We start from the raw sequence: 13,449 nt of genomic DNA on the forward strand, positions 1-13,449 counted from the left end.
TTTACCTGTAAGAGTTAAGTTGAAATTATTCAGACCATGGAAACTCGGCATCCTTTAGGCTTTATGCCCAAATTTTGAGACAAAAAATTTCTTTAGGTGATCAAAAAGTGGCAGTGAAGGGACCATTTGCTGATTTGATATTGGAGAAAAGCACCTGAGATTTTCCTTTCCCTTCACATTACATTAATTTACAGTCCATAGCAATTAATAATCCTAGACAAGTAATAAGCCAAAAAAACAATAAAACACGTGCCTGATTTAAAAGGACTAACACTAGAAAATAAAACCCCTCTGCACTGTACTAAACTCTACAGASTATATTGATGGTTTACATTTATTAAATGCAAAATGTCTACAAAAGTCTACAAAATTTATTTTCTTGTTTATGCACTGGCCATTCAATTCTGCTGCTTCCTGTTGTTGTGCAGTTTTATGCAATGGTTTAAACAGGAACATATTTACTACTCTCTATTTCAAATACTTAAAATTACTAGGCTTCTTATACTGACTGAAAATCAGTGTCCTCCGAATTGAATACCCAGGTGGAGGATATTTCATTGACTGGCAATGAAAAGCTAAGATGAGTAAAAGATTCGCTGTGAGTCACATAATCTATTTTAAGGAAACCATAAAAYAGGTTATGGGTGGAAAGACCACCTTCAAATGTGGTCAGAAAAAAAAACTAGAAGTGTTGTCCTGAAAAAATATTGCACAGAGCCTTCTCCCCATCGTATACTGTTCATTAAGGCAAGGAGTTATGAGCAAAAGCTGTCTCCTGTAACTTGATTCATCTTGAAAATATTCTCTGGAAATTAATGGCACTGAATCAGTATTCAGCAACATCATTAGTTCCTTTTTGCAGCAAAAATAATCAGCTGGGTCCCAGACTTTGGCAACTGGGACAGTTTCCGCACTCTTCATTTCCAAAGCCTCATTCTCCAGAGAGATATAAGAAGTTTGTGCAGCTGTGCTCTTTGAAGTCCAGCAAAGGATACCAAAAGGGAAGGTGGAAAGATCCAGCAGATGGACAAGTAATCAGGAATCAGATCACTGCAGTGAGACTCCACCCATGCTGATGGAAACCKTGGGTGTTGGGACAATGGAGGAAGGTGTAGTAGAGTACAAAAATACCACAGCTTGATGCTCATCCACCTCACCACTCCCGGGGGAAATCACACAGAACTCACAAAGTTGACTTTGCTTTCTCTCACGGAACTGAGCCATAGCAGAGTTTAGGATTTAATCCTAAAAAATAGCTTTGATAATCATGTATATGCCTATATTCAACAGGAGACACCCTTAAAACTCATTTCAGCTTGCACCTGGATGCCATGACCACGGGCTCTGAAAACCATGGATATGCCTGCACTCCAACTGCTTGAGGGCAGAGGAAGCCCCCATGTTATATTTGGAGCAACGAGGGCTAAAAATGGCAAGAAGATACAGCAACAAGGGCTACTGCCTGYTGGGGACCTTGGAAGTGCTGCTGCTCTGAAACCTTCTCTGGCCCCATTTCACATGGGCCACGTTTAAGCCAGCCTTGGTATTTTAAAAACCTATTTTCTAATTACCTAGGAGACCCTCCCAAAGAAAAAACACTACCTTATTCTTGTTCTGCAAACACAGAACATGAGAGCATCCCTCAGGTGAGATGAACTGGGGGAATGGCAAATGGGGATGAAATAGAACATTAATTACTGGGGAATAACTTGCTTGAAATTTCAACATTTGTGTACACACATAAATTTGAATTTGCCGTATCATTGGAATAAAAAACAAGTATATCAAATATCAAAATATCAAATATCAAAACATTGCAATTTTCTGTTCAGAATTCTCCTATTTTTTAARCATGTCAGTTGTGATTTTCTTTCCACATTGTCACAGCCTTTTGATAATAAAAATCCTAAACCAATTCTCTAGAGCACAGTCAAACAAGCTACATACCACTACATACAGGTACCCACATCACTCCTGTACCTTTTCCAGTTTTGTCTCCTACCTTGGAACCTGATGCTGTTGTTGATTATTACCAATTTGTCATCCACAGCATTGTATTCTCCCACCTTTACTTCCTTTTGTTCTGCAGAGAAACAAACAAGAGTGATTGTTTATGGMAGTTCACATGTTCTCAATTATTTAACTGATTTTGTCCTCCTTTTTGATGGTATGTCAAAAGGAAAAGAAATATGAAAGAATAAGGCATGAATAATTAAATCAGAATGCCAGACAGCTGACATCATTAAAAAAAATATTTCTGGTTCTTGAAAGAAATGCAAAGTAWTTTTAAGAACTCATTTACATAATCAGGAAACTGCTGTTATTGGGCTCAGTCATCTCCATCTTAGTGGTTGCAGTTTCTCACTGGCTCACAATGTGCAGGGCATTTTTACTGGGAGAACAAACACAGCTGGATCACACATTCCCCTCCCATTTACACAACCAGGACATCTTGCTTTGTGAAGTGTTTCCCAGGACAGTCAGGGTGGCAGGCTCCAGCCAGTATGGAGCAGACTGGCTAGTTAGCRGATATGCTGGGAATCAACTCTCTTACTCTGACTGGGAATTAGAACCTCATTAGTACCCTGACTGCAAAACAAGCCAACGTGCACTTGAGCTAAATTTTTACAGTCAGCCTCATCTGCTATTTTGGGACTATCCTCACATCCATGGGTTTCTTGTACCTAACCGAGTAGAGTATACAGATAATTTGTTTATCTGCTGCCTTGGCCACTGTACCTGGAACTCTGACATGCATTTGTCCAACACTTCTTATAACATCTGGCATCAATTAATTTCTGCTATTTTGTCAGGTTTTTGGTATGACTTAGAAGGGCAGGAACTCACTATATTATCCCTTTTACACTAAAAMTTTCACATTTTTACAAGACTTATAAACCACTGGCCCATTGGCTAAAGATTCCTTTGARGAGCTGGTTCAGCAGAGACAAATATTTCCTTTCACACCTCTCTGTCTGGGCACGCACAACCCAATTTACATTTAAATTCTGAGCTCATGACCCTATTTGTGRCACTGATTTTGGGAGCTGATGATCTTCAGCTAGACATCAAATTTGAAAAGACTGTATTTCACCCAACAGTTCCACATTAACCTTTTCTTCTTTCTCACTCAAAGTGATTTTACCTGTTCTGGTCTGCTGAATAGAGCAGCTAGGTCCCTTTTAGTAAAATCTACAKGCTGACTAATACTAATCTGAGACCTCACAGGAGGCGAAAGTTTCCTTAACACAAACCACTATTTTTATTGTCATGTTGCCATATATATTGTTATATTGTTAAAATTCTCTACAACAAATAGACTGGGCTGCAAATCTGGCAGAGAGTCCTACATTTACTACACCCCCATCAAAAGCTGGAGGGTGCAGTTCTGAAGACTCATTTGCCTTTCACATGAGCATGATCCACTTGGACAGACCTAAGACTTGTTTGGAATAAAAACAAAATCCCCTGGTGTCCAGCAGCCGTTTCACAAAGCCCATCCACACAGCATGACATACTCTTAGGAATGAATATAAGTTTATAACTTCTGTCACAGAATGAAAATTCACTGTGAAATAAATACATGAATAATTTTCTGACAGTCTTAACAATAAAATATTCCCACTAGTCATCTAAAAGCTAAAAARGTTAATACTAAAATCAGAACCGATTCAATTCCATTTGTATTTATAGCATGACAGCTGTTACCCACAGTCTAAAACATCAAAATATAACCTAGAGAGAAGAGAGACAAACATCAGGATGCATTTTGAATACAGTGTGCACGTCAGATAACCCACAGCATCTCCCAAGACCAACAGGGAGGACACACATCTTGATGCTGGTTTAGCCCCAACTTCACAGCCCCAGGATAAAGCCTGGTAGCTCTGATGAGCATGGAAAAGAAATGAATAATTGCTCTGCAACCATTTCTGTGTGGAGAGTTTATTGGGACTAGATGAGATGTGGGAACAGGAGAAGAGTACACAAAAAAAACCAGCGTAAATCTGTGGTCTGATTAAAGTACTGCAATTAAGAAAGTTTTTCTGTGATTATTTCATGTGACAGATGATGCCATTTCTTTTCAATATTTATAAATTCTTACATGGCTTCCTTTACAGGTGAGGTAATAATGAAAACGTGCCTGATGTGTCTTGTAACTAGCCACCCTGGGTACCAGGAGTTTGTCCTTGTAGGAATGGAGCTCGATATTCTGAGAAACAGACTTCCAGGGCAGCCTGAAGAGCAAGACTTTTCGGGCTGAAAAACCAAGTGTGGGGGGAAAACCCCAGTGTTTACTACCAGGGAACCACATAATCAATGCCTTGTCCCAAACAACGGGAAAGGACAGCTCACAGAGGACATGGCACACTTCATTGAAGTCAAGAAAAAACACAAAGATATTTGATATCTTAAAGTAGTGACACCTGTGGGAATTAGTCTGTGAGGGAAATAAAACATATTTTTATTGAGAGGAAGGATATACTACCCATTTTATAGTGTGATTACAGGGGTGCTGAGGGGCAGGCACAAAAAGGTTTTTTCTGATCTTTTGCTCTCCCAGCAAGGAGTAGTACAGCTGCTGTTTTTTCAGATCCCCAAGCATAAGTGCTGATCAGTGACAAAGTCACTTCCAAATATTAATTAAGGGAAGCAAGGAAACAGCACTGTGGCTCTCTGCTCTCCTGGACAGCTCAATAGAGCAAAGGATGGGACTGCAGGGTCTACTTTTCTACATGCCATTCCCTTCAGTTTCCTTTGGAAATTCTGAATTATTAAAGTTAGGATAGTATTTGTATAATGTAGCTCATATCTGTCGAAACCCCTGAGTGTTCAACAACAAAAGGACAGGAGGGAGCAGAACTGCTTCAAAGGAACACACCAACAAAGTGCTTTTCAGAATATCCAGAATATGATGGCTGGTTTCTYTCTGTAGTGCTTCCATTATTTTTAACTAGATCTTTCCGCAGGTGTGATAATAAGATAAAGAGAGATTGTATTGAAGCTCATGCTAAAATGAAGAAGAAAAATATGAAAGAAAATATACTGGGTTTGTGAGATAATGTTTGTCAATACAATGACAGGAGAGGAGTAGTTTCAGAACTTGAATCTGAAGCTTCTTCAGATTCTGAAGCTTCTTGTTCTCTCACAGAGGGACAAAAAAGCATGAAAACAAACCAACCCAGATAAAACTGGCCCAGAAAAATGTGACTGTAAATTATACCTATAATTGTCATGGAATTATAAACAATTAATCCATGTTGTTAATTAATTGTCACAGAAAAGATTACTTATATGGCCAAGATGAAAGCTCTCTGCAAACTAAGGACTGAGCAGCTCTTAAATGAATATTAAAATTGGGTGTTTTTTCTACATATTTTATTACAGAATTTTATAACCCACTTCAAGCAACTCCACACAATACCAATCAATTAGTTCACATTTCACAAAGTYAGTGCAGAGGATTTCCAARAGCACATCAGTTAYRTGTTCTGGTTGAATAAAARCAAAAAAAAAAATCCTGCAACYGATATCAGCAGAGTAAAACRAACTCACCAAAATGCAGAGCMGTGTCATGATTGCCAATCTGTTATCCACGTACACTGAGAATTCCCAGATGAGATTATGCTTAGCTTCAGTTCCTTTCRCTATATGTCATAATTTCTATTTTCCCCATATTTTTGTAAGTGTACTTATTCACACTTCATGAAGATAGTTTCTACTGAGGGTGTWTAAGGATGAGAGAAATGCACTTGCWGTGCATAAGAGATGGGACAGATGGATTTCCTTCATTTTCCTCTATGCAGGCAATGCTGGCTAACTTTCAATACACTATATCTAAAGCTAATAGCTCCCTCAGTTATGTCAGTCTGACTGCAGTTGTACAAATAACCCTTGTGGTGATGTAGTTAAGCTGACATAAAAATGTTTACACCAGTATAAGAACCACTAAAATTTACACTTATAATAGTAAGGGCACTGAAAAAGATGTAGTATCCTACAAAATCTAAAAAAGATGGATATTGATATGCAGACACATTCATGAACTCCTATGTTCTGGTTGGATATACCCATGTAAAAACTATGTCTAGGCTATCACAATAAAGTYAAATTACAAGTCTGCCCTAACATCACTGCAGTGCCAAATCACACATTTCCAAAAGAAGAGTAAAGATTTCAAGGCACAATAGCTTGGCATAGCTTGACGCTACTGAGAACACTTTGTTATGTCACTACAGCTYTTTATAAACTTAGAATTCCATCCAAACTACAAAGAGAAAAATGTGCAAGCTACGAGTATTCATTTTCCAACCAATACAAAGTAAATTTTAAAGTAAATTCAATAAACTCACCATGGACTATTCTCCAGATAGCTAAGGGTCACAGAGGTTTCTCATCTAGAGGACACAGACTATTCTCAATTTAGAAGCACTAGAAAATTATATTACATATAGCTGAAAGCACACCAAGTATCTAGGTCTTAGTTTGTTCTGAAAAACCATGCCTGCAAAAGGTGCTGCCTCCATGGCTCCTAYTTGAAAAGCTTTTAAATTTTTTTATATGGCTTCCCCTGCTTCTCCGCACATTAAATGTTCACTTTAAACACTCCCTTAAACCTTCCTCTGACATCAGTTTAACAATCCCTTCTCCCACTATTTTCCAGCTGCCCCACTTGCTTAACCATACTAATTCAGTGGGAGTGATTAGATGCTTAGCATTTTAGAAAATCTTGCTGCATAATCAGCACTCAGCAGCCTACCTCTGGAACCAATATTATTAAGCCTTGCCCTACAACAGAACCATTTAATTCCTGAGCATTATTCCTCATKCATGCATTGCAGCTCAACAGGACTGCTGGCAGCTATAGGAAATACTTAGTCATCAGGATCTCAGAAGAGTTTTGGGGAAGTGTGCCAACAGGTAGGCATGGCCCATATGCACCTGAAATACTTGAAGATCCTTAGGTACAGTTAATTTTCTTCACAGAGGTTATACAGGGCTGTATTTTGGATTTATGCTGGACACAGGGTTGATAATATAGAGGTTTGTTTTTTTTTTATGGCTGAGCAGGGGTTACATATAGCCAAGGCCTTTTCTGCTTTTTGTACGGMCACMCTGGTGAGGGGCTGGGGGTGCCTGGGAGGAGACTCAGCCAGGACAGGTGACCCCAACTGACCAAAGGGGTATTCCTGACCATATGACATGYTCAGTATATAAAGTGGAGGAAAAAAGAAGGGATACTTGGAGTGAAGGTGTTTGTCTTCCCAAGTAACTGCTATGTGTGATGGGGCCCTGCTCTCCTGGGGAGGGCTGAACACCYGTCTGCCCAGGGGAAGTGGCTTGCTTGTTTTGCTTTACTTGTGTGCAKCTTTTTCYCTAYTGAACTTTCCCTRTTAAACTGCCTTTATCTCAAYCCCTGAGTTTTATGCTTTTACCCTGCCAGWTCTCTCCCCAATCTTGCTGGTGGAGGAGTGACCGAGCGGCTGTGTGGGGCTTGGCTGCTCTCTGGGGTTAAACCAYGACAGATTTTAATCTCAARTTCCAATCAATCTCCTRGACACTAATCAAAAACCATGCCACTGCACAAGTGCTCACACTTTCAAAGACACACCTGACCTGTCTGAGAGCTCACCATTAGCAAGCAATTGGAAACTCGTTGATAGGTTCAGAGAAGAGAAAGGGTGAAGGGTGCTGTGACATATTGCATTACTGTGTCCTGAGGCTTGTCTTTCTCCAATTTAGCTTCTGCTCACCTTTTAAAGAGTGAATGCTTTTCTTTAACACTTTAYACTGCCAGTCACCTAGCAATCATTTGTCACTGACAGGTCTTAGGTCTTTCTCATTCCCGTTATTGCCTCCTGGGAAGGCTCCTGAAGAGATTGTGCGCCGCACTGACCGACAGCAATCCTGYGGCCAAGAGGGTTCAGAGAACCACTCACGGGAAGGAAGACAGGCCAAACATAAGCAGTGAGAAACCTAAATTGGAGACTGCGAACAGATGCCAAGCCTGAGAACATTTCCCATATTTCAATAAATCCTGTGCAAATTGCCTGCAAAGTCTCTGCTAACCTGTCTTACTTGTCTGCCTCCTTTTGAAAGCTGTTTCACAAAATAACGATCTACCACAGAAACTGGGAATGCTGTCTCAAATGCCTTTACAATACTGAATGAAACCAAGCTTCAGGAAAACTAATTTCCTTCAGAATAAATACAGAAATGTTTCATGTTGTGGATCATGTATTATATATATAGTCTTAGCAAATTAATGCAATATTTCATAATATATCCTTGTCAGACAGGACTGAGAAGCTTTTCAGTTATCCTTATCACCTATCAGCAATAACCAACACAAGTTGAAAGTTTCCAATTAAGAAAAGAGATAGAAAATCACAATAGAAACTTATAAATAATGAATGAGCAAAATCTTTTTCATGAGTTTCATTCACTTGCAGGCAACCATTTCTTTGTTTAAAGACAAAAATGCTGAGATTAAGAATTGCAGTTCAAATAAGGAAGAAAATGTCAGGTCAGATAGAGGATTATTTTTTGGCAGAAGCTGCCAGAAAGAATGAATCAAGGAAGAAAAATATGTTACCTTTGCAAGGATTTGAATTGCAACAGTTTTTAACCCTTCTAATTAGAGGTTGAAAATTCATTTTGCCCTAAGAAATGTTACCTTCATCTTTAACTGCTGCATAACTATTTCCTTAATTTAAAGGGTTTTTTACATGTTTTATTTATGAAATCCTGGATTGCACTGCTTTGGAAACATACACACAGCATACAAGAAATCTCAAGTTATGAAAGCAGTAAATATAGCAAGTGATAATTACTCCTCATAGCCAGTTCTCTGGCTATAAATCTTTCAGTCATCCATAAAACAAAACAGACAGAAAGGTCAAACCAGACAAAGGCCAAACAGGATATCCTCAGAGTCAGGATAAAAGCTGAGGAGTCTTAACCCTGGGCGTATTTCACTCTGTTAGTGATGGCATTTAGCCAAAAGGACATAGCAAGCAAACARGCAAGTAGCACATGAAGTATCATTAAGTAACCTGAACTCATAAAAGAATCTAGTAATTTTGTAGCCCGAGAAGATTTTTCCATAGAAGTTTCATGACTTTCCATGTTTATGAGCTTCTAAAAATTATTTTTCCTGATTCTTTCCAAACTTTGTTTTCACCTTCCTTATTATACTTCTGTCTCTCATTTTGTTTGTTAGACTGACTTCCAACTTTGTTAGACTGACTTCTAGCCCTGCATAGAAATTTAGTAATATAGCTCATATGGATTTAATACCTASATATATTAGGTATTTATAAATTACATATCAAAGAGCTAGATAATGAAACAAAAAAATAAAGACTTCATTTAAAACAATTATTTCTTTAAATTTGAATTGCTGACACCATCATTATAGTTTTCATTCCTTGAACTGAGAAAAGTATAAACGAAAAAATGAAGGCAGATCATGCATGAAGCTTAACAGTGGTTGTCATGAAGCAAGTGAACAGAGCTTACATTAATTCTTCAGAATAGAAGTTCCTGTTTCCTAGGGTGCTTAATAAAATGCTTGATAGTTTGAAATCAGGTTGTATGTGAGAACATACTTTTTTTTTGTTTTAATAATAGTAGCATAAAATCTTGGCTGATATCAAACTGAATAACCTGAAACATGTGTCCTAATTTAAATCAACTCTCATTCTATTAAGTTATCAGATAAAAATATATATTCAAGTGGGTATGGTGTGATTATATTCTAGGATACATGCATGTGCAATAACTGCAACATCTCAGTCTAGCCAAGGGTTCTCCGATTCTTCATTGTCTTTTATGATTTGATTAACTTTTCAGAGAATGCAAATCATCATCATTCTGAGAATTTATCTGCCAAAATAAATAATTCTTTAAAGTTGTACAGTATAGTTATACATGGTTTCTCAATATTAGTATTTGTCTAAATGTAGCATGGTCCACACAATTTGATATGTATACCATTTATCACTTGGAGTCACCTCTTCCTGGCAGAATACAAACCCAGGATGTTTCTCTTGACTCAGAATTTACTCTGGGAAATAAATAACACTGTATGTGTAAAACTACAGCCATCACGAGAAGACATTGTCTCAATTATTAAATGATAACTTCATTAATTGTGTCATGGACTAGACCATTTTCTACAGGGATGTGTGAGGGAATCAGCCCGTGCAGACTTGGGCTGACTTCCCGGGAGAACTCCCAGGAGTTTCCCAGGTTGGGAAGGCCATCCAGGCAGTGACAGGTTTGGACACGGATGCCACTGATCTGCAGAGAAGCCCTCCTGGCAGCAGCCAAGGGCCCCGCAGTGGCTCCATCTGTCAGACTCTCTCCAGGAGAGGGACAACTGAAGGCAGGACCGTGCAGGGGGTGGAGGTGCCAGTGACAGYGGCTGTGGCCACATTCTCTTGCCTCCTGAGTTCATTTTCAGAGTGCTGAAATGTCAGAGACCATGAGGCACAGTTCCAGATACACSGTGACATTACACTTATTCAAAGGTAAGGGACAGCCAAGCACAGGAGGGCAGCGCACCCATTTCAACAACCTATGGTGTTTCCAAAGAAACCCCAGGTGACAGAGCATTTAGTGCATCCACATCTTTTATCCAAGGGGTATAAATTATTATGTTCCTGGTGTCCTAGAAACTGAGTCTGAGTAGGAACAGTGTGCACTATCAGGAGAGTCTGGCAAAAGAATCAAATTTTCAGATTTTTTTTTTAGTTAAGCCAAAAGTTACTCATGAACTTAAATCAAATTCACCAAGCAGCRTCATTTAGGGAAGAAAAATCTGGGAATAACACTGCTGTCAGTTTTTTCTGACTTACCAGGGTAAAGTACACACACAGCTGAAAAATTCAAGACAACCAAGACAGTGGCCTAATCCCAGTTTCCATCTGCTAGCTCAGCATTTAACCTTTCCATACAAACATGACAGATGATGTGATAGAGGATATCCTGACAGGAAAGACAGGGTCCCCAGGGACCTGGATGACCCTGACTCCAGCCCAGCTACACACTCTGTATGACAGAGAAGATCAAGGTGACCWTTTCCTCCTCMGGTATGCTTTATATTCTARTATTTMATTTGATTTGCTTCTGCATGCCCAAAGCAGAAGTTTTACTACATCTACCTAAACACATTACTTACATAACTGAAATTCTCAATTCAGTCCAATGCAGAATATCAATTATTTTCTGCAGTAGACAAAACAAATTAAAAACCCCACGTCAATTACTTAGAAAAGCTGCCATGGCTACCTTTTCCCAGAGAGGCTTTTCTTGTCAGCGTGGTGATGCACCGCGCAGCAGTTTGACAGCAGCCCCGGTCTGTGGAGCTCCAGCTGACCTGCACCAGGCTTCTGAGCCTCTGCCACTGTGTTTTTGGCTGCCCAGATGTACAGGATGAGCTGCACCATGCAGTTCCCTTTTTGAGGGCTGGTCAGCCCTTCCCAATTTAAATGATAACCAAACTTAAGTGCATAATGTGGCAGAAATAGAAATGTCTCCCAGCACAGAAGGTGTGTGCTTGACCAGAGGATCACGCCAGCAATCACGCCTCCCAGCAAGGTTGTTTTCCTGCCATTTAGCAAGACATGCCTGCTTTCTGGCCATCTGATGCCATGCAGGGAAAAAAATTAAGCTCCATTATGGCCCATTTGGATGCACACTTCTGATTTTATGATTAGGGCTTTCCCTTACCTTCTGTCAGGGCTGTGTCCCCCCTCCCTGGCAGAGGACTCACTGAGCATCCTCCCAGCTTGCTGTGCCTGCTCTGCTCCAGCTGGGAGGCCTTAAAACAAGATGCTCTGGCTTCTTCCTTACATACTGCATCCTTAAACTTCCACAGAGTTAAGACGGTGTTATTTAAAGGTTGTAGTTTCACAGCTACCAAGCCCGAAACGGGAGGAGAGCAGCAGCTGCTGTGCATATTGTGTGTGCTAGATCTGAACTACTCATTATGTCCTTGAATAACCACTCTTGCCATCACACCAGGTGGCCTGTGAAAACACTGCAGCACATGAAGAGCATTCTTCATCATTCAGGGTCAAACTCAAAGGCAAAATTCCCACTGTCCTCATCCTAAGATACAAAATAAGGGAGTTGAGGCAGTGTTGATCACATTCATGCAAAACTGCACACTCAGTGCTCTTTCCTGCCTTGTGATTTGTACAGGAGCTGCCAAAGGTTTTTCTTGTACAAGAAATCCAGTTTTGATTTAAACTAGTATTTGAATAAACCAGACTGGTTTATTCCAAATACTTTACTCAGGAAGTGGAGGGGAATAATTCAGGAGAAAAACTAGAGCAACAAAAAAGTGTCGTAACCACTTGTGCCATAACCTGCAGCTGCAGCGAACCCTTCCTGAGATGTAGGGGAGACTGCAAAGGCCCCCAAGGAGTGATACCCCCCACCCCAGATCACTATTTCAGTTTCTGCCGCTGAGATGAGCAAGGAGTTGTCACTCCAAGAGCCATGGAAAGCCGGAGAGGTTGACACTTTCCAGCTCTAGCCTTCCCCTGACAATCAGCTCCCCATGCACAGTCACATGGGATCACGGATGGGMTTTCCCTGTCCTCAGGGAGGTTTGCTCTGCTCCCATCAGGGACGAGGCTGKCACTGCTACAATTAGGGACTGCACACCAGGGAGGGAGGGAACAAGAAATGTTACACAACTCCAGGATGCCCGTCTAACCCAGGAACTGCATGATTCATACAGTGAGAAAAGTGTGTGCCTGAATGCAAAGTTCAGTGGTTTAGAATCATAGGAAGKGACCTTAAAGATCATCCAGTTCCACCCCACTGCCATGGGCAGAGATTACAAACAGGAGAGGCTGCTGGGAAATACTTCTTCAAAATCTGTGTTTCTTCTCTGTCTTTTTGACCCCCATGAGGCCAGCTGAGAAGTTTGGAAATTTTGGGTTACTCACCATGAGGAGGGATGCTGAGAGACTGTAAATACATGTGAGAGAAACCCAAAGCCTGGGGCTCTGGCTGAGGGCTGCAGGTAGTGAGGCTGTGCAACCTCACAACCTCAAGCACTGGAAGAGGAGAAATCTCAGCAGTCAGAAAAAGTGATCGTGCCCCACTCAGTTCTCACAGGCTTTAAGAGAGAGATCCAGGAGATGGAACCCGTCATGAGAGGCTACTGTCTACTGAAGAAATTTTTGGATTTTCAAACATTTAAAATCTTTTGGGTAGTAGCCCCACCCTACAGACCCCTACAAGGATATTTCTCACTTTAGGATAATTTCAATTTGATGCTTTTTAAAAAGAAAAAAATGTAAATATATGTGAATTGTACATCAGGATGAGACCAAAGCAGTTTTGCAATATAAGACAATATTAACAGTCAGTTCAGAATTCAGCTCACCCTGATACATGCATTTTATGTTGATAGAGTTGGCTTCCTCC

The 13,449-nt window shown here is 40.2% G+C and overlaps 1 protein-coding gene across 1 annotated transcript in view; it reads right to left on the minus strand.

The window, feature by feature from the left end:
- The window catches only part of LOC130575509 (gamma-aminobutyric acid type B receptor subunit 2-like), a 222,246-nt gene that overhangs the window by 30,969 nt on the left and 177,828 nt on the right, over nt 1–13,449 (minus strand). Inside the window, exon 9 of the mRNA XM_057369433.1 lies at nt 2,003–2,083. Coding sequence (XP_057225416.1) covers nt 2,003–2,083 — 81 coding nt within the window. The remainder of the gene's footprint in view (nt 1–2,002; nt 2,084–13,449) is intronic.

Source organism: Malurus melanocephalus, unplaced genomic scaffold (genome assembly GCF_030028575.1).
Source record: "Malurus melanocephalus ecotype Western Australia unplaced genomic scaffold, MMel_1.1 scaffold_110, whole genome shotgun sequence".
Classification (NCBI taxonomy): domain Eukaryota; kingdom Metazoa; phylum Chordata; class Aves; order Passeriformes; family Maluridae; genus Malurus; species Malurus melanocephalus.